The sequence below is a fragment of the Camelus dromedarius genome, chromosome 6, assembly GCF_036321535.1.
Source record: "Camelus dromedarius isolate mCamDro1 chromosome 6, mCamDro1.pat, whole genome shotgun sequence".
Lineage (NCBI taxonomy): Eukaryota > Metazoa > Chordata > Mammalia > Artiodactyla > Camelidae > Camelus > Camelus dromedarius.
In genome coordinates, this window is record NC_087441.1 from 13,373,528 (window position 1) to 13,399,615 (window position 26,088).

The 26,088-nt window shown below is 39.7% G+C and overlaps 1 protein-coding gene across 1 annotated transcript in view; it reads right to left on the reverse strand.

Annotated features, from left to right (window-relative positions):
* CCDC170 (coiled-coil domain containing 170) overlaps positions 1-26,088 on the reverse strand; it is an 80,442-nt gene that overhangs the window by 48,618 nt on the left and 5,736 nt on the right. The window contains exons 2-4 of the mRNA XM_031456557.2: positions 3,304-3,333; positions 2,251-2,379; positions 691-947 (exon numbers count right to left, since the gene is read on the reverse strand). Coding sequence (XP_031312417.2) covers positions 691-947; positions 2,251-2,379; positions 3,304-3,333 — 416 coding nt within the window. The remainder of the gene's footprint in view (positions 1-690; positions 948-2,250; positions 2,380-3,303; positions 3,334-26,088) is intronic.

Sequence of the window (26,088 nt, forward strand, 5' to 3'; positions counted from 1 at the left end):
TATACAAATATTTTTAAGGACTTTTGTTGTAAACGGAAGGTGAGACAGAGGACAAGAGCTGGAAGTATTGGGTTTTTGAATTTATTTTTTTTAAGATGAAGTTAGTAAAATAAAGATCAAGTATTTTATTAATAAAGTGACAAGTTATTATACATAGAATTTTAAAGTGTATTTTAAGAACAGCTAGCTCCCAATTTTATCTTAATAATCACCTTTTGCCAGAAGTAAGTATAGAAACCTAGATTTCATGAGTTCTCACATAAACTGGTGATATAACCTTATTAGAGTGTTCAGGGTGGTCTGGGGTGGTCTGGACTTCTGGGGTATTTTCAGAACTACCTTCTGAATAAACTCCTCCCTCTGTGCACCAACCACTCCACACCTCCAGTTAAACCTCTGCTTAGGAGAAATCTCCCAAATTTTACATGTAAGAATTTGCAGCCCTAATCAATAGGGCATAAACATGCTTAGGACAACGCCATGTTTGTTAAGACTCTTTGTGACATTTAGAAATAAATTTGAGAAAAATTTTCAAGACTCCAAAGATACATAAGGTCAATGATTTTTTTTCCAAGTTGAGTTTCAGGACCCCCATATTGCAAAATGCCAGTGCCTCCAGTGGCATATCCTGCTATCAGAAGCTAGTGTTTTAACACTGACTCAATTAGAAATACATTGAAATATCCTTACTGTAATTTCTCGTCTAGTGCTACAACTTTCTTCTTTAACTCCTGGTTCTCCTTGATGGCAGAGTGAGCGGTAATTTCTGTTCTAATTTTAGCAGTGGAGAGCGCCGCTGATTCCTCTTCCAGCTCCTGAACTCTGTCTCTCAAAGAGGTGAGGAGAGATGATTTTCTGGCATTGTTTTCCTTGTAGTTCTCCATTTCAGCTTTCAACTCTTGACAGGAAACTTCTTTAGAAAGCATTTTGGATCGCAGGTCCCGAAGCTAACGTGGAAAAGAAGTAAAATGAGGGAAAGGACTTCAATGTGTAAGTTTGAATTATCTTTGGAAAAAACCCAAAACCATAATTTAAAATTTCAATCTTTTATTCATGACTTAATCCAACTTTCCTTTCTTTTTTTTTTTTTTTTTCATATTTGTTTCCGTGTTACCAGACGGGAAATTTTATGCCTCAATAGTGGACTTCACATTCTGTCTTCAGAAAATAATTGAGCAATGTCTTGGGGTGATTTAAGCTCACTCAGGAGACATGTGTGGTGTATTTTGCAAAAAGCAATAAAATATTTTGTGATGGGAACTCATTTTCTAACTCTGTATTGCTGCTGACAATGAAACATGGAACCTACCAGCTACGCTATTTGTAACTTCACGGCCACAGCCGTTTCCCAAGTAAACATAGACTATTCGATATATCACTGTATTTCTCCCTCTTGCCTTCTAGATCCTTATTATGGGTGAGAAAGGGGAATAATATTTGTATTTCTAGAAAAAATATAGGAGAAAAGGAAAATCATTACAGGATTTACACAAAAGAAACATTTTAACGTCTATGAACTCTTTGGCATCAAAATGCTGAACACAGTATGAGCCTTATTAAGGTATCAGGTCCACCCCATTAGAAAACTTTATGAATGCATGTACTCCTTTGGAACTGTGAGTATTCGTGTATGCAGTTATTCACACACACACATGATCAACTCATTTCAGCAGGATCCTGGTAGCCCAGTAGGACTGCTAGTTACCTCCCAGGCAAGTCTAGGACTCCTTGGAGCCACAAGGTTATGATCACAATGAGTCTCAGAGAGAACCTCCCAGAAACTCCACAGTAGACCTGATCCAACTCAGAGGGTAGATGGATCTTAGTTGTCTTCCTAGAATGTTCCCAAACAGAACCACCACAAGAAAGGGAGTCAGAATTCCATCCCCAGAGCTGCAGACTGCAAGCAATCCACGTTAAAGATACTCCCAGAGATGCTAAAAGTCCTCCAAAGCCCATGCAACCCAAACCCAAAGTCCCCAGGTGTCCTCAGGGCTCTTGAAGATGTGGAGCTCCTCTGAGATCCAGAACCCACCCATGTCACCTTGCTCAGCAGCATGGCAAATGCACAGCCTTCCAGCAATTCTCCATAACTAGGGGGTAGGTGCACACTAAGAGAAGAAGCATAAACTTTGCCAAAAAGTTTGAGTCTGTGTCCCTTGGTCCTATTTCTACTCCCGTCTTTCCCCTGCTTCACACTGTAAGACGCTAACAAAGCCCATTTGTGAGTATGAAGATGCACACTCTTACCTGAGACTGAGCAGCTTCGAATTTGACCAACGTTGCTGCAAGCTCACTTCGTGCAGTCTCGGCCACATTCCGATAGTGGTTTAATTGCTCCCGAGTGGCCGGGACTTCCAAGAGATGATCATAAGTTTCCTGACAGGGTTCCCGAAAGACAAAACAGAAAGAGGAGAGTTAAACAATCTTTTCCATGCAGCTGTGCAAAGCAAGATTAAGAACAGAAGCATTCTTTCCAGTCCAGATATGTCTTAAATGCTGCCCAGAGAAGGATTTGGTTCAGATCATTTCATTCTCATTCTCAAAATTCTAAGGGAGACAGGGGGCAGCCAGGGAATGAATGACAGCTTCCCCCAGGATGGTGGTAGGGTTTGGCATTTACTAGTTGGCCTTTGCTATCTTGGACAGTTTCCTTCTGCCCAACTCCAGTGCTATGTGACCTCTGACCAGAACAGATAGAGTCAACAAAGAACCAGCAGAAGAAGGTTAACCAGGAGGCAGTTCATCATTCTGTTTCCAGACTACAAAGATTATCAACTCATCTCTGGTCCGTAGAGTAAAGGGTATCATGTGTTTATCAGAGAGATCATGTGATTTAAATGTGAAGGGCTGTCTCCCTCATAATTATTCACTATGCCATGTACTCTCAGTCTCATAGCCTATCATGGGGTCTTGATAGTGACTTAGATGGATGCTTGAGACCAGAGACAGTGGTGGTACCTGAAGAGCCCTTGCTCCATCCACAAGGGAACAGCTCTCAGCGCCACTGATGGCTACCAGTGCAGAAATACGAATCAGAGCATGGCCTCATTACTCCGATTTTTCAAGACAGGTCATATATCCAGACTTTTCGAAGTAAAAATTCCTAGTTTTTGCAGCTAGGCAACCAATTTAAATGTTTTAAAAAAACACCCTGTGATCCAAATAAACACAACCTTAGCGCAGACTCATGGGTTTGGGCTGTGGGTTGCAGTCTGCAATTTCTGGTTCTGTTTCTGTCCTGCTCTTGCCGTAACACCTGCTTCCTTCAAGAATTATTCCTGAGTTTGGACAGATACCCACCTCTATTGGAGTTTCCAGGGCCAGTGGTCTCTGTGAAGAACATACGAGAAAGTCATTCATTTCTGAAGGAATATGAAAGAGGTCACTTAAACGAGCGTTTCCCTGAGATATCTAGTGGCCTTGGGGGACACACCAGTAAAACCTGTTTATGACTGCCCGGTTACCGAACCGCCAGAGACTACCGTTTGGAAATACTCATGGATGCAAAAGTCATCTTAAAGCGCGGGACGTTACAATGAGCGTTGTCATGACTAGTGTGTCTCAATCCACAGAATGCCAAACAAAACCTTCAGTGCTCTTAGTAACAGCCAGTGTCTGCCAATAACAACATATCCAAGAAGAGGGCAGGGATGTACTGCTGGGGAGAAAGCATAAACCGTTTCACTGCATCTAATAAGAGAACCACATCCTGTTCAGCCTCTCTCAGTATTCAGAAGGAACTTCTCCACCCTAACCACCACAGCAGTATTTTCCAGCGTAGGCCATGTGAGGACCTAGGTCACTTACAAGAGGTTTGAACTATAATACGTATGGCCCACCGTTTTATAAAATTCCTTAGGGAAATAAGTTTCTTCAATGGATGTGATTATTTCTTTCAATGACTAACATGATTTTTTTTTTGGAAGGGACGTGGTCACACCATACTTTTATATCTCCTTATGAAAACATATAGTGTCCATTGGACATAATATTAAGAGCCTCTGAGGCAGTTCAGAAATGGGCCTTCCTTTGAGGAGGTTAAAACATAAAGCAGAACACTACCACAGGCATTAGGATCTTCAAATGGTGATGGACGAAAGAAACGACACATTAAGATAATATTAGCTCTGACCCTGAAGCAGGGCCTATGTGAGGAAGACTCTTGATTACTGAGTTTAGAAGACACTTGCGAGGGTCTAAATCACCCCTCAAAGTCCAGCCAACTCAAGATTATTCATCAGCAAGTGTTTACTGAAAGCCTATCCTGGCTCAGGCACTGAGCTTACAGTCTAGTAAGAAAAAGGACATTTGGGGAGGAGGGTATAGCTCAGATGTAGTGCACACGCTTAGCACGCATGAGGTCCTGAGGTCAAGCCCCAGGACCTCCATTAAAAAGAAAGAAAGAAGATTAAAGACTATTTATCAAAGAACTGCACTGATGACTGCGTCATGACAGACTGAAATAAGTGCAAAGTAAGAAAGAAGCGGACAACAAATGAAACTGACTTAAAATTAGGGTAACAGGAAGGAAGGATTTCCCTAAAGAAGTGATGATTAAATAGAAATTAAATAAGCAAGAGGTATTGAAAGAGGAGCAGCCCACATCTTTCAAATATCCAAAAGTCCAAGCAAGGGTCCTGCGGCAGGAGGATGCCCTGTGTGATCCAGGATCTGAGAGGAGGCAGTGAGGATGGGGGATCAGAGCAGGCAGAGAACAGAGGCAGCAGGGCTGCAAAGGCAGTCCTGAGCTCACTGATACACTGTCGTACCGAATAGGGCTTCTTTTTCAGACTATTTCTCCTTGGGTATTCTTACTCATTCATTGTACCATATGAAATTTAGAATCAGCTGATCAAATTCCAAAAAAAAAATCTTGTTGGTATTTTCATTGAGAGCATGTTAAATTTATAAATAAACTTAAAGAGAATTAACATCTTTTAAATGATGAGTTTTCCAAATAAAATCCTATTTTACCATTTGCTCAGGAATTCTCCTATGTCTTCTATGTAGCTATGATGGTTAATTTTATCTGTCAACTTGACTGGGTCACAGGGTGTCCAGGTATTTGGTTTGAACATGATTCTGGGTGCATCTGTGAGGATTTTCTGGATGAGATTAACATTTGAATCCGCAGATGCCCTCCCCAATGTGGATGGGTGTCATCCAATCCACTGAAGGCCTGTATAGAACAAAAAGGCTGAGTAAGGGAGAATTTGTTCTCTCTGCCTGTCTTTGAGCTGGGACATCAATCTCCCCCTGCCTTTGTATTCAGACTCTGACTGGGAACTTACACCATTAGCTCTCCTGGGACTCCAGCTTGCTGACTGCAGATCTCAGCCTCCACTGTCACTCAAGCCAATTTCTTATCATAAATCAATTTCTCTATATATATTTTTTAATATATTTATTTATTTATCCTATTGGTCCTTTTTCTCTGGAGGACCCCAACTGAGCCCCAGAGACACATCTGTGCTGCAAGGTGCTCTGGAAGATACCATGGAAATCCCACTCCTTCAAGACACGCTGAGGTAGCTTGAAATGAGAAGAAATGAGACACAATAGCATGAGAGGATTACAAGCAAAAGGAAAAACATGAAAGCTGAAAGAAGAACACATGAAAAAAAGGAAGAAAAATTAGAACTATACTACATTTTATAAACCAAAAATAAAATCGGTCAAAAGCACACCAAAAGTTGCTCGACCTCCCTAATAATCAGGGAAGTAAGAATTCAAACAAAGACACACCATTTTTGGCACATCAGCTTGGAAAAAATAAAAGGTTGCTCTTATCAAGTGTTAGGAAGTTTTTTCATACGTAGCTTGCAAGAGTACACAATGGTTAAGCCCTTGAATGCCCTTCCAATTAGGTTATCTCTGTTAAAAATTTAAATGTAAATCCATCTGACCCAGCAGCGCTACCTATCTCTTCCTGGAAAATACTCACACACGTGCATGACGATATGTCTAAAGATAGTCATTATACCATTATTGGTAATAGCAGAAAAGAGAGGGATGAAACAATATAAATTCCCATCAACAAGGCAATTATTCAAAAAGGCACCCCCATATTGTGAATACCATGCAACAAGTAGCAGGAAATTGTGCTGAATGTTTCGGCATAAGAGTATCTCCAAGATATACCACTGAACAAAAGCAAGAAAGCATAGATCCATAGTCTGATACCGTTTTTCATAAAAGCACATGGTAGGGAGGGTGTAGCTCAGTAGCAGAGCACATGCTTAGCATGCATGAGTTCTTGGGTTCCATCCTCAGTACCGCCTCTAAATATAAATAAATAAATAAATAAATAAATAAATAAATAAATAAATAAATAAGCTTAATACCTTCCCTTCAAAAAACAACAACAAGAACAACAACAACAACAAAAACATGGAGGGAAAATACTATGTCTTTCCTATAAATATATTTTGTGAAGAAAAAGAGAAAACGGTCTGAAAGAACACACATCACCTTCATTAACAGTCCTCACCTCTGGGGCTGACAACAGTTCTGGAGCTGGGGAGGGAAATGGTTTTGTTTTTATCAAGAATGATATATTTATGCATTATTTGTATAATTAAATATAATTTAAAGAAAACTACTGGAAAGGAATGTCAACTGTGGTTACCTTTTAGTTATGGGACCACATTTCATTTTCTTCTTTGCTATATGTTTTTATATTTTCCAAGTCCTTTACAGGGATGATACGTTAATTTCATAATCAGAGTAAATATCTCCTCCAACTACTTAAATGCAAAAAAAGGAATAAGGATGAGAACAGACAAAAATCAAAAATCTTGCCGTGCGGTATCTTTATGGAAAACACAAGGACAAAGAAATGGCCCTAGTAGCATAGGGATTTGAGTATGTTTAAGAGAAGACACTTCAGGATTTTGCTCTTTTAATTAAGCCCCCCTGAAGTTAGCAAAATTTTTGGAAAAATCTTTAACTTTTTCTATAAATATTAAACAATCTTCACTTAAAAAAAACTAATTTTCTCCTATTCAAAATGGCAAGATTAAAAACTCATCCATTTGTCCCCACATGCGGACACTTTTAAGTTATTAGGTCTCTCTCAGCCAACCTATGAAGCAATTTTACATTAATTTTAGAAAGCCAACTACGTATGATTTGATTCTGCTACTGATATTATGATAATGATTGAAATTGCCTCATAGGGTGGCTCATAGGCTTTTCAGAATAAAGGATGGTTTCAAAGCTCAAAGGCATAAAGAAGAGATAAGCTTAGTCATAATTTAGTACACAATGTGCCCAATTACCTGACCTGGGGACAATGTCTTGGGCCAGTCTTGCTTCTATGGTACTTCGTTGTCTTAATTTCCCATGGACAAAAAAAGAGAGAGAGAAGAAAATCACTGCCTACCTCTGACAAAAGCGCATAAATCCACTCCTATCTCTCTGCCCCATAACCAGTCCCCTTTCTTTGTTCCAGCATTATTCCACACTGCAGCGCACAACTGTGTCACCGAGGCCCCAGATAGAATGTTTCCTTTAGTCCCTCTCCCCTTCCCTCTCTCTCTCCCTCTCTTCAAGCCTCCAGTGCTGCCCCAGTAAACGATCTCTCCTAAGACTCTCTCCCCTACTCTCCAACTTCTTCCCACCAAGTCCAGTTGCTTCCCTAATTTACACTGCATAGTAAGTTAAGTCTTGCAAATTGTATTTCTCCGACCAATGCTCCACTCAATTTAGACCACTCATCAGTTCTCCTCCGGATTTTGAAGCACTTTCTTGGCCCTCCTGCTTTTCTTTCTTATATCTGCATTTGGTTTCCGGGGCTCACTAGCGCCCTTGGGGGACAGTGTGATGGGCGTGGAATTCAGGAAATAAATCTGAGTGTCTACATCTTAGCGGTTGTGGGAAGAATTTTGAAAGAAGACATTTCTGCATTAAATCAAGTTTTGTAAAAAAAACTGTCTATTACTTTTACATTGTTCTCACTCCTTTTTCCCTTGGGTGTCACTTAAAAACCCTTCTAAGACAATATCCCTATTGAGAAGAATACAGCATCCCAAAATGTTCTTCATACTATGGCTCTGCTAAAAGAAACTGGGTCGGGGGGAGGTATAGCTCAATGGTAGAGCACATGCTTAGCATGCACAAGGTCCTGGGTTCAATTCCCAGTACCTCCATCACAGATTAAAAAATTTATTAAAGAAATAAAAGGACTGCAGTCCTTCACCTTCATGGATGAAAGTTAGTTTGGCATCTAAGTTTTTTAGAAAAAACTTAGATGCCAAACCTTTTGAGGGTTTGCTTTAAGTACTAATCCTGATGTAACGCTAATATTTATTAGATATGTATCTTCTATACACACACACACACACACACACACACACACACACACATATATGATCAAAACTAATAGTCACTGAATCAGGAACTATTCCCATTCAGTCTTCACAACAGCCCTGCGAGTAGGGACTGTTCTTAACCCCTTACCTGAAAATGAAGCAATTAAGCTCTAAAAAGGAAATTCTTTTGCCAAATAGCAAACAACTGGTAGTAGATCTGGAAGCAATGATGGCTTTTCTGTGCTATATAATTTAAAAGTTAAGATTAAAGTATGTTTAATGGGAGATTCCTCAAAAGACTAAAAATAGACTTACAATACGATCCAGCAATCCCACTCTTGGGCATATATCTGGAGGGAACTCTAATTCAGAATGATACATGCACCCCAGTGTTCATAGCATCACTATTTACAATAGCTAAGACATGGAAACCACCTGAATGTACATCAACAGATGACTGGATAAACAAGTTATGGTATATTTATATAATGGAATACCACTCAGCCATAAAAAAAAAGAATAAAATAATGCCATTTGCAGCAACATGTACGGACCTCGAGAATGTCATTCTAAGTGAAGTAAGCCAGAAAGAGAAAGAAAAATATCATATGATATCACTTATATGTGGAATCTGAAAAAAAAGACAAACGAACTTATTTACAAAACAGAAACAGACTCACAGTCATGGAAAACAAACTTATGGTTATCAGCGGGGGAAGGGACTGGGAAGGGATAAGTTGGAGTTCAAGATTTGCAGATACTAACTACTATATATAAAATAGATAAACAATAAGTTCATCCTGTATACCACAGGGAACTATATTCAATATCTTGTAGTAACTTACGGTGAAAAAGAATATGAAAACAAATATATGCATGTTCATGTATGACTGAAGCATTATTCGGTACACCAGAAATTGACACAACATTGTAAACTGACTATACTTCAATAAATATATATATACACAAATAAAAAATTAAAAAACAAAGTATGTTTAATGAATGGGCATATAAAATGTCCCTGACACTGCGGGAGGCAATTGGACACCTAACCCATGACCCATAATTCTACTCCTAAAAGTCTATGTGAATGTTCATGGTTCATAGTGTCCATCAATACAGGAACTGGTCAACAATAATACACCCGTAATATGGGAGCCTAGAAAAGAGTTAACTGAACCTAATCTATTTAGAGCAGCATGGATAGACCTCAAAAATATACTGTTTTTCAAATAAAGTAAGTTAGAGAACAACACTAGTAGTATGATACCATTTACGTTTTAAAAATACATGTTAAACAAGGTGACATATTTTCTTTAGGTATAAGTATGAATACAAAATATTTTTTAGCTGTCTGGAGGATACTTGCTAAACTTATTTAATAATTACCTCTGGAAATGGGGGAAGGGGAGCAGGACTAGAGGTGATTGACAAAGGGAACTATAGCTTCATTTGCAACGTTCTAATTTTTAAAGGAAAAGTGACTCTAGTTGTAACAATAAAATCAATTTCTTAATTAATTAATAAAAGACAACTGAAAACATGTTTCAGGAGTCCAATGTTCTAGAATTTTCAACATCCTAATCTTCAGACTTAAGAAAATGAATACTAAGTGAATTCCTTTCTGGCTGAGACCCTGAACTTGAACCTCAGTGTGTGCAAGGCAGCAGAAGTAGAAAGAATCACTGAGCTTCCAGCAATACTTGGAATGCTTTTGTTGTGCAACAGCAAGGTTTTGACTACATTTGGGAAAGGAAGTTCACCGCAAAACTGAATGGAACAACACAACAGAACAGCCAAAAGAATATCTTCGAGGATTAAAACAAGAGTTCAATGATTTTTAAGCTTTTTGTTAACTGTAAAAAGATCTCCAAATAACAAAAGACAAGCCAGACAGAGAAAAGAACCTAAATACCACCTATGTTGCACTAAATCCCTTCTTTCTCCTCCAAGGTGACCCTTAGCTCTGCCCAAAGAAAACTCAATAAAAATGATGCTCCTTTATCATTTCTAGTAGCCTGTCTTCTGTTAGAAGGAACCCATGACGTCCAGCTTACACACTCCTGGCAAAGCCTCCCCAGAGGACCATTTTGTAAAAAATGAGAAGACGGTGGGAAATGTTAGCAATATGTAATCTCTCCAGGTTTCATTTTGGAAAGAAATCAAATAATTTTTAACCTTCCAATAAGAATCCTGGCAAGGCAACAAAGCAAAATCCCCAATTAAGTTTTTAGAATTAATTTTTCTCTCCCTTGTGTCCAGAATAAATTAGGTTAAAGGTGGATTTCAAATTCTAAACTGCAGTGCTTAGCAACTCTCATTACTCATTAAGAGGTAGGATGTCCTCAGCACACTCTAGAGGACAGACTGAAGTGGGCAGACTCCTGTTTGGGAAGCCCTTCCTTTCTAAAGATAGAACCCATAATCTCACCCTCTTTTCTCCCCAAGACCTGCATTACATCATTCCTAATTAAGAGCTCAGGAGGAAGCAGCTGGGGAAGATCAAAAGAGGGGTCAGAGGTCAACAAGAAAATCAGCTAACGGACAGTGTATTCATCTTAAATAGTAATCCTCTCACTCATCTCATATTCACTTCCAAAGATCTAAATAGATATTTCTCCAAAGAAGACATACAGATGGCCAACAGACTCATGAAAAGATGCTCAACATCACTAAATATCAGGGAAATGCAAATCAAAACTACAATGAGGTATCACCTCACACCAGTCAGAATGGCCAGACTTAAAAAGTCCACAAACGATCAATGCTGGAGAGGGCAGGAGAAAAGGGAACCCTCCTATACTGTTGGTGGGAATGTAAATTGGTGCAGCCATTATGGAAAACAGTATGGAGATTCCTTAGAAAACTAAAAATAGACTTCCTATATGATCCACCAATCTCACTCCTGGGCACATATCCAGAGGGATCTCTAATTTGAAAAAGATACATACACCCCAATGTTCATAGCAGCACTATTTACAATAGCCAAGACATGGAAGCAACCTAAATGTCCATCGACTGATAACTGGATAAAGAAGTTTGTGGTGTATACACAATGGAATACTACTCAGCCATAAAAAAGAATGAAAGAATGTAATTTGCAGCAACATGGATGGACCTGAAGATCGTCATACTAAGTGAAATAAGTCAGACAGAGAAAGACAAATATGTGATATCAGTTATATGTAGAATCTAAAAAAAAAAAAGAATGACACAAATGAACTTATTTACAAAACAGAAAGAAACTCACAGGCATACAAAACAAACTTATGGTTACCAAAGGGGAAACGGGGGGAGGGGAGGGGTAATTTAGGAGTTTGGGATCAGCAGATACAAACTACTATATACAAAACAGATAAACAGCAAGTTCCTACTGTATAGCACAGGGGACTACATTCAACATCTTGCAATAACCTACGATGAAAAAGAATATATATACATATAACTGAACCTCTAAGCTTTACACCAGAAACTAACACAACATTGTAAATCAACTCTGCTTTAATGAACAAAATAAAAAGGTCTTCCCAATCCATTTTTCCCTCTGCCTAATTTTCTGAAGGATATGACCAATCAAAATTCCCACCTGACCACACCTCTGTCTCTCCACTATCCTCTCATAGAAACCTGTGCCTCTCCTCCACAGCACTTACACAAGCGTAAGGAATGCATGACATGTGTAATTACGTGTTTACTGTCTCCCTCCCTCAAAAGACTATGATGTCCACTGAGTCCTACTTAGCATCTACTCAGAACCTCACAATGTAAACACTCAATAATTATCTGCAGAATAAGTGAATGGATGGGTGGGTGGATGCTCCCTTGATTAATTAATCCTAGCCCTCCCATCTGTTTCATTCCACAGTCTCAACCTGCTCTCATCTGCTATACCAAGTACCATCTGGAGCTGGCTGACTACTACTGCGCCCCGCTCCCCCACCGGCCCCGGCCCCAGCAATGATGTTTAGGAAACATACAGATTCTCCCCCTAAGACCCACTGCAGCCTGTCCATCCCCAGAGCATTAGCAAACTGGAAATCATGGATGGGTCACATAACCATAAGCTCTGACAGGAGGAAAACTGTCTTGCCTTTGACTCTGTGCATGTTCTGGAACATACTTCCCAATCACCGAATAGCTTCTTCTATACCACGGCAGGATCTTAAAAGCTCGTTTCTACCCCACTGATGTTTCCTGTAATCGTTACAGTTTACCAAAGGTCTAGATCTTACAGGATGACTTTAACTTCTATGCAAAGTTTCAAGTTTATTTCTTATCCAACGTCAAAACAGGAAAAACCAAAAAGGAAGTAAACAAATGGCAGCAAAGATGGAAACAGGGAACGAATAAGAGGAAGCGCGCGTCCTGTACGAGCCGCTGATGCCGCGCACTTGTTAGGCGCGGACCAGTTTGACTTGGCTTTCACACAGATCAACGTGAGTCACACTATCTACTGGGACCACAAGGTAAAGCTAACGAGTTGCTCAGTAACAGCACACCTGTTCACTACAGGAAATCACGACAAATTTTAAAACTCACAGAACAATCCAACGGCATAACGCCAAGCCTTTGCTCAGTAAAAGTACTTCTACAGCAGAGTTCATACAATGGATTCTAAATAGGCGCCTCTCTTCGGTTTCTGACTTTTCAGGGATAATTTGAAGTAGAGCATAGAATGAATGAACGTAACTTCTTCAGCCAATCCTCTAAATGTCATTTGACAGCATTAATTTAGTTAATATCAGAAACACATTCCTGAGACCTCTTGTATTAAGACTGCATTCCTCATCATCTGTATCCAGCTTGCCTCTGAGACCAGTGAAATATGTCCTGTTAGGTGAGTGTTGAGGCCTCAGAGATCTAACTCCAACTTACCAAGCTCTCAAATGTCATATAGTCTAAGCTGATGTAATCATGTTAAGGCATGTCAACATTAGGAGTGAAAACAGCTCGGCCAAAGCTCCATCCAGAAATAAATGCAGACTGACTGCAACTGCCTCCTCTCTCTCCTCCCTTCCTTTCCTCTCCCGATCTGACCTTCTCACTGCCAGAGTAGACGTGATGAAATGTACACCTGAGCAGGTCCCTCCCTACCTCCAAAAGCTGCCCACCTTAAACACGGTAAGGGATAATCTCTTGAAAGTATGCAAATCACCTCTCAGTCAGCCAAATGCCCATCACCAGTGTTTCTACCCCAGCGCTCAATATCTAGCCTAACCTTCAGTCACACGGGAAAATTTATATTTGTCTAAATATGCCATGTACCTTTCATAACAGTTCCATGCCTGGGTCCTTCCACCTTCTTCCCAGTCTCTTTCTCCACTTGACAAAAGCCTGGGCCCAATTCAAGAGTTCGAATTGGCTTCCCTGTGAAGCCTTCCTCGGATGCCCAGGCAGAATTTTTTACCCCAAATACCACTCCTGCCCTCATCCTCATCTTGTTCTATCTGTTTTGGTTAATAATTCGCTGATCACTCAATCAGTGAAAAAAGATGAATCTCACCCACATTCTTACCAAACGGAAACAATACTGAGAAATTTCCACGCATTTCTTTATCGTAGTTTTCCTATACATATATTGTGCACTTTTAAACAAACATAATTGGAGTCACACTATAACTGTAATTTTGTATCCTATTCACTAAATATTAACATTTCCCCAAGCATTCTTTATGAGACTGACATGCTGCCCACTATGCTAAGAAGGTGTTCCAAGACTTCTTTTAAAAAGTTAAGAGATGTACAATATTCCATCATAAAGCTGTAATTTAACTTTAGTTCTTTTTCCTATCTGTCACTACTATAAATCTGTTAGAATTTCTCATTGTGTCCTTAGGATAAATTCCTGGAAGGGAATCAACTGGGTCAAAGTGAATAAAAATTTCAAGGATTTTGATACATACTGCACAAGAAGTTAGCAGTAATTTACATTCCCACCAATACTTTATTATGAGTTATGATACTAAGGGTCACTACTTAATCAGTCCCTTCTCAATATTTCTCTATCACTTTAAAGACGCCTGCATTTGTAGGGGAGAGGGTGCAGCTCAGTAGTAGAGTATGTGTTTAGCATGCACAAGGTCCTGGGTTCAATCGCCAGTACCTCCATTAAAAAAATAATCATTAATAATAAATAATAAATAAATAAACCTTATTACTCCCCCAAAAGATACCTGCATTTTAATATTTATTACATCAATAATAACACAGTGACAATAGTTATCTTTTTTTAAGGATCTGATATACATAAACACTGCACTAACACGATTACACTCAATCCTTACAGCAATTCTTACTCCTTCTCGCTCAGCCATACTCAACTGATAGCAAGTGATAGAACCTTACTTCAAACCCACAACCTCAACCTGTCATTCTAAGTGAAGTAAGCCAGAAAGAGAAAGAAAAATACCATATGAGATCGCTCATATGTGGAATCTAAAAAACAAAAACAAACAAACAAAAACAAAGCGTAAATAAAGGACAGAAATAGACTCACAGACAGAGAATACAGACTTGTGGTTACCAGGGGGGTGGAGGGTGGGAAGGGATAGACTGGGATTTCAAAATTGTAGAATAGACTACACTGTACAGCACAGGGAAATATACACAAAATGTTATGATAACTCACAGAGAAAAAAATGTGACAATGAGTGTGTATACGTCCATGAATAACTGAAAAATTGTGCTGAACACTGGAATTTGACACAACATTGTAAAATGATTATAAATCAATAAAAAATGTTAAAAAAAAAAAAACCCACAACCTACCTGCTCCTAAATCCACACTTCTACCAGGAGGTCTATGAATGTTTTTGCTTATGCAACCTATCAGTATGAACTTATGGAATAAGATTGAATATTAATCTATGTATAAATGATATACAACTATACATATTAGGCATATTACACCAAATGTACACAAAAATGTACATTCAGGTGAAATTAAAATCATAATGCAAATATTTTCTTTCTGAAACTCTCATAAATCATTTTGCGCACCTCCTGCAACCACAAGCCCACTCTGGGGAGCAGAGCCCTCACCTTCTACACTAATTTTGGGTCTGCGACTAGAATGTAAGCCCCATGAGGGCCGGCCCTATGTCTGTTTCTCAGCAATGTATCTCCAGTGTCTACACTGCCTGGTGCACTCATGAAATGCATGCTGAATATTAACGGATGAGTAAGTGATGCAGCTACAAGGCTGTGGGTTTGAGAGCAGAACCTAGAAATCAACTATATTTGTATCCCGAGCACCAAGCACATGTTCTAGCATATGATGGACACCTCCGTAAATGTCTGTTGAGTGAATATATACATTCACTGTTTGTTGAATAAATGATGAATGGATGGAAGATGGATGGATGACAGACGGACAGATGGATGAGTAGATGGACAAACAGAATGGAGAGGCTTCTTCCCCTGTGTTCACATCACTAGGATTAGCATAGCAAAGATCAAAATACCTAGCTGAACCTATTTATTGAATTTCAATACTTTCCTATTGCTAAACAAGGGTCCCGTTGGAGCAGGTAGAGGTGGAATTTTACTCACCTCTTGTAAAAACAGAAAATAACAGGCTTTATATTTTTTAAATCAGCCCTGGCTAAAGATCAACCTAGAACAGAGAGATGAGCATCAGAAGAAGCTGGGAGGGAGAGGAGAGAGTTGACCACGGTGCGCTGGGGAGGAAAGGCTATGAATTATTCATCTACATCTTGTTAAATAAGGATAAAAGTTTAAAACACCTAAAAAATACTTACCTTGAAGGAACCAAAATTACAACTCTTAATCTTTGTCCCTTCCTATCTAATTTGTAATTTTTCTGTATCTTGTTATGAAAATATCTTGGCTAATAAGTTTGCAATTGTTTCTTTAACTCATCCTGTCTTTAGAAGCTTATTGTCACTCCCTGTGTAACAGCTGATCTTAATCTCAAAGTTTTACATGCTAGATGTACGTTATGGGAAATTACATTAATCCACACTCTTTAACGTCAGTATCTTTATTCTGTAACCTCGCTGATACATGTCACTCACATTTGCTTGTTAATCAGAAAACATTAAGATGTTTAGTCTCGTCTTTTCCTTTAGTTGTGACTGTAATGTAAAAAAATCATTTCTAAAATTAGCATAAATGTGGGATTTTTCTCTGAAGCGCTTTAAACAGCTATTAGCGTCTCTCTGCTTATTTCCATTCCTGACGTGGATATTATTACCTCACCAGAATGCAAACTCCATGATGGCATTATTACTATTTATAGCCACCAGGCAGTAAATATGTATTATGCTAGGTCTGTATTAAGCACAGATTCAAATACAATGTCAATTAATCAAGAGTGCAGCCATGTGAAGCTGTTACTACTGTCCATATTGTAAAAAAAGGAAATTTAGGTTCAAAGATGATAAGGTATTTGATCCAAATCTCACTTCTGAGGTTTCTGGCTCTTCTCTTCTCCTCCCATTTTCTCCTCTTCCCTCTCTTCCCCAACCCTCCCCTCCTCCCCTCTCCTCCCTCAACTCCATCCTCTCACTCTGGCTCACTCTACCAGCCACTGTGACCTGTTTTCAGTCCTTAAGTCAATGTTCCCTGAGCCTAAATCTAAACACTCTCATTCATGTCACCCAATGCCTATCCTTCATGTTATCATCAAATCAACTATTATTTATTTATATGATTATTTACTTAATATCTATGCCCCCCCCACTAGACTCTGAGGTCCACAGAGGCAGGAAAATGCCTGTTTTGTTCACCACTGTATCCCCACTGACTTGGTATCAGTAAAGATCATAGAATGAATGAAGGAGTGAATGAAGTGGAATGGCCAGAATTCAAACCAAAGTCTATCTGACTCCAAAGCCCCTATTGTTGGTTACTATGTTATTGTCATACACACACACACACATGTAATCATTTCTCCCTAAATTGTACTCTTTTCTGACTTTCATTCAATATTGCTGTCTGCAAGGCAAGTCTGGCTGTTGTAATAAAGAGTTGCATTTCCATAACTAATACTAAGTTCACAAAGTTTAACTTTAATAAATTCATAAACCTCTTTCCAACCACATTTTGGAAGATCCCTTCTACAACTTCATAAATGTTGTACAGGTCAGGTCTAGTCAATTTGGAAGCTTATATTTTCATTTAATACAAAACTCTTTTTTTTTAATCTGTTCACATTACCAAGATAACTTCGTAGTTGAGAAATTCACAGGCAAGTTAATTAATTTCAGGTCCTATTGTAAGTGACTAGCAATTTTTCAGCACTTTATTGGATCTAGCTCTGTGGGAGGTATTGGGTGTGTCTGTCAAGGCTCATAATGAATGCAGATTTGGGAACGTTGTCACATATGGAATAGCTTCTGTGAGTGAACAGTGGAAACAAAAATCTGTTGACAACTAGATGGGACGTTTTCTTCATTGGTATCATGAATATACATGTATATATTCACATATGAATGATTCTAAAACTCTTCCCAAATGGGATTTTTTCCACTCCGTCTATTGTAAAACACTTGATAAATTATTTTAAAGTGAAAATATTTCCTAAATGCAATAAGTTAGTGCCTACGCTGAATGGTGTGTTTCAAACGTCACTAAGTTGTCCATTCAATTGGTTCCTCAGGAATATTTCTCTTAGAATGGAACTGAAATATAGTTTAACCCATCTTCCAAAAGAACAATTCTCTAACGCCATAAAATTGTCATAGGGAGACTTAAGTCTTGTTGGACTTCATTTCAATACTCATCATTTTAGGTCAACCCACAGGAGAAGGAGCAAGCAATTTTAAGATAAATTTTTCTGCAGCGTTATTTAAAACAGCCAAGACATGGAAACAACCTAAATGTCCATCAATGGATGAATGGATAAGGATGAAAATGTGACATATTTATATCTGTCTATATCTATACAATGGAATACTACCCAGCCATTTAAAAAAAAGAAGAAAATCCTGCCATTTGCAGCAACACAAATGGACCTTGAGTCATTATGATAAGTGAAATAAGTCAGACAGAGAAAGACAAATACCATATGATCTCATATGTGGAAACCAAAACGAACAAAAACTCATAGAAAAAAGAGATTAGCTTTACAGTTACCAGAGGAGGGTGGGGGGTGTGAGGGGTAGGACAGTTGAGTGAAGATAGCCAAAAGGCACAAACTTCCAGTTATAAGATATATAAGTCCTGGGGATGTCATGTACACCACAAGGACTACAGTTAAATCTGCTTGCTATATGATATATTTGAAACTCCTAGAAGTTCTCATCACAAAGAAAAAACTTTTTTGTTTTCTTTCTTTTTTTTTTTTTTTGTATCTACAAGAGATGATGGATGTTAATTTAACTACAATTATTGTGGTAATTACTTCACAATATATTTATCTCAAGTCATTATGCTGTACCCCTTATACGTACACAGTGCTGTAGGTCAATCATATCCCAATATAACTGGAGACAAAAATTTCTCTTACTTACCTCTTAGTAACATATCTTCTGTTGCTTATCAATGCTTTCTATACAATGTTTCTACACACAGTTTCATCTCCCTACTAGGCCACATTATAACTTTTGTGGGTCACATGTACTTTTACCTTCATGGTCTCTTTCCTCCATAAAGCTATTAAAATTATATTTTATAACTGATTGGTATAAAGAGGAACATATCAAAATATTATGTATTAAAATATTTTTTTCAACTTAAAAGCTTTTTTTCCCTCTCTCTCTTGATTTTAGAAGAAATTAAAACATTCTCATGGGTCCCTTAAAATATGGTGGTCCCCAGTGGCACTGATGGATCGATCAGCCGTGCCTCTCTAGCAAAGCAGGCAGTAAATACAACACACTCTCCCCAGTTTTCTGCTGTTCATTATTAACCTTTGTGCTGTGTGTGAAGCACCCACAGGCCTGGCTGCACTGTCCTTTGTGGTGGACCACAAACCCATTTGTTCTAACAAACTCCTCTAGCATGGAAGGATGCAATGAAGTTATCCTGTGTATTAGTCAGGGTTCCCCAGAGAAACAGAGCCAATAGAATGTGTACATATACAGAGAGAGAGAGAGAGAGAGAGAGATTTATTTTAAGGAATTGGCTCACATGATTGCGGGCACTGACAAGTCTGAAATCTGCACCGTAAGCTGCCAGGCTGGAGATCCAGGGAAGAGCTGATGTTGTTGCTTGAGTCCAAAGACAGTTTGGAAGCAGAATTCCCTCTTTCTTGTGGTCTTTTTTTCTCAGGCCTTCAACTGACTGGGCAAGGCCCGCCCACATTATGGAGGGTAATCTGTCTTACTCAAATCTACTGATCTAATTTTAATCTCACCTAAAGAATACCTTCAACAGTGAAATAGAGATTGGTATTTGGCCATATATCTTAGCTTTTATATGTATATTCATGTATGACTAAAGCATTGTGCTGTATACCAGAAACTGACACAACATTATAAACTGACTACACCTCAATAAAAATAAAATACCTTAGCCTAGCCAAAATAACACATAAAAGTAACCATAACACTCTGTATTTTCAAAAAAGTATGATTTTGAGGTTGATACCAGGCTATTACACAAGGTTACAAAAAGAGAGAGAGACTCACAGACACAGAAAATAAACATGGCTACTGGGGGGAAGAGGGTGGGGAGGGATAAACTGGATAAAACTGTAGATACTAACTACTATATATTAAATAGATAAATAAGGCCCTATTTATAACACAGGGAACTATATTCAATACCTTGTAATAGCCTATAATGAAAAACAATATGAAAAGGACTATATATATGTATAACTGAATCACTATGCTGTACACCAGAAACTAGCACAACATTGTAAATCGACTATACTTCAAAAAAATTTTTTAAAAAACTCATGCAAATATCGTTGCCAGACTAGAGAAGAAATAAATTGTCTTGAGGGCATGACGATGTAAAACAAAGCTGCATCACCTGAATCTTGAACAAATCTAGCTTTGTAAACTTGAATAAATCTAAATATTTTAATTTTGCTTATAAGTAAATGCCAGCCTGCCCATTTGCCTTTAGGAACAGAAATGTAAACATGCTTCTTCACCCAAGTGGCATGGTTTTAAAATCACAGATTAGAAATGGCCTTAAAATATGTATTAATTACTATCAGAAAGAAACATTTAACAATCAACATGGCCAAAACCATAATCACTGGTTTTGGCAGCTATTCCCTAAAATTCTAACTGTTGATTCTAAATAAATCCAGAGAAAAGTGTGGCTCAAATACATGGGAAAAGAAGAATTGGAGAAAGACATGACCAGGGCTTAGATGTTGCCAGCCCTCTTAGGACATAACACCTGCAATGAGTGATGGGGGATAGAAGGAAGAATGAAAACGCCAGCTAATGCCCTTGCTCCCAGGATGTGGTCTTGGAGGGGAAGCCTCTCATAGCAGCCCCAAAGACAGTGCAGCTCCTGGGCACAGAACCAGTGGCGATGACTGAGTGTTGTACCAGTTAGGCTTGAGGGTAGCCCCACCTCCAGCATCCACTTCTCAGGCATATCCTGGTGTCCCGTCTTCCCAAGTAAGGCAAAAAGGTAGGTGCAAATAAGACAACGAACTTAGAGGGACCTGGGATGGGAATAAAGAGCGGAGAGCATGGGTGGACCTTCAGGAACAGGGCAAAGCCAAGGACCTCAGCAGAGATGGCTGCCAGAGTCCACGAGGGAAGTTGGGACCAAACAGACAGAGGATGGTGTTCAGCCCAGTGCTCCCCGCCCACCACCGCTCCCCAAGATACTCATAACCAACTCCACCTGCAAAAACTTAGTTTACCTAAGGGGAAAGGGAGTGAGGGAAACTATTGTAATAAATTTCCTTGAATTGACAAAATGGTATTTTTCTTCTAAGGAGAGGAAATAATGTCTTCTGAGCTAAGTTGAGCTTGTTATAAAATGTTACAAAATTTTTACCCACCTAAGTTGTATCGTTTCTAAGCCTTATACTCACTATATATGTATTCGTACTTCAGTCACTCACCAGAGAGCTCCCCATCGTAGCTCAAAACCTGAAGACAATCAAAACATCAGCGAAAAGCAACAGAAGCAAGTCAGCTAAGCACAGCTTCAGAGTCTGTAAATTAGAGTGGCAGAAAGAGTATTTCTCTAGGTAAGTATCTTCCCTGAGGGACAGCTTAAGACACTTCAGCCTTTAAGGATATATGTCATGAGAAACTTTCATATGAAGAAAGTTTGTGAGATTAAAGACAATGTCCATTATGTTCCACCGTAATAGCACTTCATATTTGTTTGTAAGGCCTCTGCCCTAAATGGGCAGTGCTGGGTGTGAGTTTTGAGCGCATGAGTGGTTCTGCTAACTTAGCACAGGCTGACTATTAGTCAGCTCAGCCTGCTATGGCAAAGTCCCCCAGACGAGTGGCTTCGACAACAGACAGCTTCCTCACAGTTCTGGAGGCTGGGAAGTCCAAAATCAGGGTGCCAGCCTAGTCAGTTCCTGGTGGGAACGCTCTTCCTGGCTTGCAGATGGCCACCTTCTCGCTGTGTCCTCACATGGCAGGCAGAGTTCTAGTCTTTCCTCATCTAATATGGACACTAATCCCATCATGGGGGGGCCCACCTCTGTGACCTCATCTAAACCTAAGTGCCTCCCAAAGGCCCCACTTCCTGCTACATTGAGGGGTCAGGACTTCAACATATGAATTTGGGGAGGACACAAACATCCCACCCACCACAGACTGCAGGCTGAAAAGCAGGAAGTAGGAGCAGGTGGGTCCAAAGCTCAGGCAGCGGAGGGGCGCCGAGGACGAAGGCAGCCAGTCCACGTTCTGTTCATCAGTTAATCAGCCTGATTTCTTCCCACTTCCTAATCCATATCCACATCTGCCAATTCCAAGCATGGAACCTTCCCGAGGTCTCTGAGAAATACGTTCTACCTCCACTGCTACCTTCTCCTGTGCCATTTATTTACCACCACGATGCCACTGCCTTTGTATTTTCCAGGATGGTTAAAAAAAGTTTTTTTTTAATCTGGTGTTATTCCCAGCAGCATTAGAGAATGATTCTGTTTTCTATTTTTTTCTTCTCTTTGAATCGGGTTTAGAGAAGCAGAGGACACGTATGTACGCAGGTACTCAGTCCACTATCTTGATCAAAAAGCCATAATCAGCAGTAATATTCCCATTTTCACAAAGAGGGCACTGAGGCCTAGAAGGATTAATTAAGTCATGTTCACAAGGTCTCACGTTTAGCACATGGTAGGGCTGGCTTATACCACACCTTCTAACTTACTGTTTTATATATAATTCTGTTCTAAGCCTCCTCAAATTATTTTGGAAGTTATGATTTATTTATTAATATTTCCTAGAAGATGTAGGGTGGAAATTAACCTTACAACATACAGAAACCAGACAGAGAGGGTGAAGAATGAGCTCAAGACAACAAAATCAGCTCATTTCAGTCAATAAGAGCCAGGTCAGCAGGGAGGGTACAGCTCAGTGGTAGAGCGCATTCCTAGTATACATGAGGTCCTGGGTTCAATCCCCAGTACCTCCATTAAAATAAATATTTAAATAAACCTAATTATCACACACACACACACACACAGAGTTAAAAAAAAAAAAAAGAGCCAAGTCTCTTGACTCCCTGGTTAATATTCTTTTTAGGCCAACAAATGTTTGCTCAATAAATGAATAAATCGATGAGCAAATGATTTTCTTATGAGGTGCCTATACTAGGAAGAAATAGATGAGTTCCCTCCATAGCCTCTCAGTTCCCTTGGTCTGCTTCCCCTCAACCATTACATGGTAAACTTCAATGTTAATTTAAAAATTCCTTCTTACGCCCTCCCTGGAAAGCCTCTTATTTCTCTGGACTTCCTTTATTCATAATTTCATGAACCATCTAGATGGTGACATGCCCCAAATATAAGACGATCCCCAGCCAAAACCTGTCTTTTGGGCTCAGGATCTCCTTAGCTAACTGTTTCCTGGATGTGACATGGATACTGGACAGGCCCTCACACCCAACATGCGTAAAACTGAACTCATGCTATTTTGCACCAACCTGTCCTTTCTCGTCTCAGTGAAATGGCACCAAATATCCACCTGGTTCCTCAAACCACAAACCTTTGCAATCTCTCCCTCCTCACAGTTTCAATGCAACTCTCTTGTTGATTCTCACACCTAAATAACTATTCACTCTCAGGCCTCTTGTCCACCATCCAAGTCGAGGTTACCATAATGGCCTGCCCAGTCTCCTCAACGTCAAATTTACTGCCTCATCCCCCGCCACCCAGCCTCTAATCCGTTTATAGGCAGAGTGATCTTTTCAAAATGTAGAACTGTCCATTATATCCCAAGACTTGAAATTCTCCAGGGATTCCCCCTTGCCCTCGGGACAAAATCCAAACTCCTATAAAGTCCTACAGAATCAGCCCCTGCCTACCCTACCAACTCCAATCCCCACTGACGTCCTCGCCTCACCGTCTCCTCCAGCCACCCCAGCCACACTGGCTTCTCCAGTTGCCTGAACGGACTTCACTTCTTCCCATCCCACCGCCTTCACCCATGCTTGGTGCCGTGGAGGAAACTCATCCAACACTCCCAGCACCTACCCTTTGCCTGGCGAACACCTACTCACCTTCCAAAGCTCAGCTGAAACTTTACTTCCTGGGGGATGATGGCCCCAACCACCAAGTCCAGGGGACACTTCTACTCCTTATCGGCCATGACCTCCCTTTGGCATTTGCCACAAAAAGCACACCCTCCCTGAACTCTCCTGACTCACCCCTGATACCACCACTCTCCTAAGCACCTCTCCTTTCTCTGACTTATCTGACCTTCCCTTCTCAGTCCCTCCAGCAGCTCCTCCACCTCCACCCACTCCTTAGCCTGGTATTCTCTGAGGTTCTCTCTCCATCATTCGAGACACCCTCAGTGGTCTACTTGATGCCCTCCAGAGATTTCAACCACTTGTAGTAACTGATGGCTCTGCAACCTGCATCTCTAGCTAAAGATTCACATTTCCATCTGTCACTGAACATCACCCACATCCTGCTGGCACTTCAAAGTCAACATCGTCCCCCTACCACCACCCTAGTAACTTCAGCGAAGCCTCCCCTACCCGCACCTCTCCCCATCCCTCCCCTTGTCTAGTAGAGCACCCTGTGTAACGAACGGCTTGTTTGTCTTCCTTTCTAGACCCTATTCTGAGACCATAACTTTATTCCAGCCACAATGCCTCCTTCCTTTTTCGAATTTTTATTTATTACTTAATTTACTATTTAATAACTATACCGTAAGCTCAATACTTAGAAACAGCATCTTCTACTTAGTAACCCGATTTGCAGCAGGCACAGAATTTTTTTAAGTTTTATTTCAATCTTATAGAAAAGTTGCAAGAATAATCAATGATCTGCTTCACTTAGATTCACCAATGGTGAGAACAGTTTGTCACATTTGATTTATTCCTTTCTCTCTGCACATTACAGTCATGATTGCTGGATCATCTGAGTGATTTGCAGACATCACAGCCTTTCACCCCTGAACACATCAGCACGTATCTCCTAAAAATAAGGACATTCCATTGCATACAACTGTCAAATTCAAGAAATTTTAAAAAGATACCACATTATTCACCGATTATCTCACTAACGTTCCTTAGAGCGACTATAAGTGTGTTGCTTGTATTGTCAGGTATTTTTAGTCAGTTTAATTTGCTTCTCAGCCTTTCTTTGCCTTTCATAACATCGATAATAAGATGAACTGACATGAGGCTCCTGACATGATGCACTGAGAAGAACAGAGCATCTCTCATATAGAATCACTATAAATGCCAAAAGTGACTTGAATCTAAGGATGAGGAAACATGAGACATACCCAAATGAAGGCACATGCTACAAACTGGACTCTTTTTAAACACACTGCCCTCATTCCCCCTAAGGGAGTTGCCCTTGTTATATCTGAAAACACTGCATCGCAGCATCACCGTCCACTCAGCGTAGTTGTCATCTCGGGGGAGAGTCCATCAGACCACTCTACCCAAAGCAGACCCACCTCCACCACAGGCAGTCTTGATGCTGCTACCCTGCTTTACTATTTTTCAAAGCATTTAGCACACTTTGAAATTACCTTGTTTATCCATTTGTTTCCTTTTACTATCTATTCCCCCACTAAAATATAACATTTAGGAGAGTGGGACCTCAACTAAAACAGAGCCTGCTTTAGAATAAACCCTTACTTTTTTAACTGCTGAAGGAAAGAATTTCCATATCTTTGGTGCCTAAGACTCGACAAGCCTTTGCTGAATGGGTGACTCACCCAACATATGACTCACTAAGCAAATTTTTTATTTTTTCGCTTACTCCAGACACTCACAAAATTTCACCATCAAGGCTTCCTTTTTGGATACTCCACTCTCCCCGTTTCATTCACCCTCAAGTAGAAAAGACTTAGGGAAATGTGCTAATTATAGTCAGGTCTTGACATCATTCCCCTTATTACTGACATTGAGATTAGATGACGATGACCTAAAAATGCTGAAAAATACATTTCTGTACAAAGCTAACAGGGAAGACTGAGGAGGGAGAGCATAAGGGTAAATCGAGTCAACCAAAAGGGAGTTATTTCAATTACTCAGAGAGAGAATTCATACATTTCCTTTGATTAGCAATACTTAAAATATTTTATTCAAGTACTATCTAAACATGTAGAGATAGAAGCCATAATCAATAGTTGGTGCTGATATGAGTAAGAGAAAGAGTGCAGTGTTACTGGTCCACTTCAGCAATGCC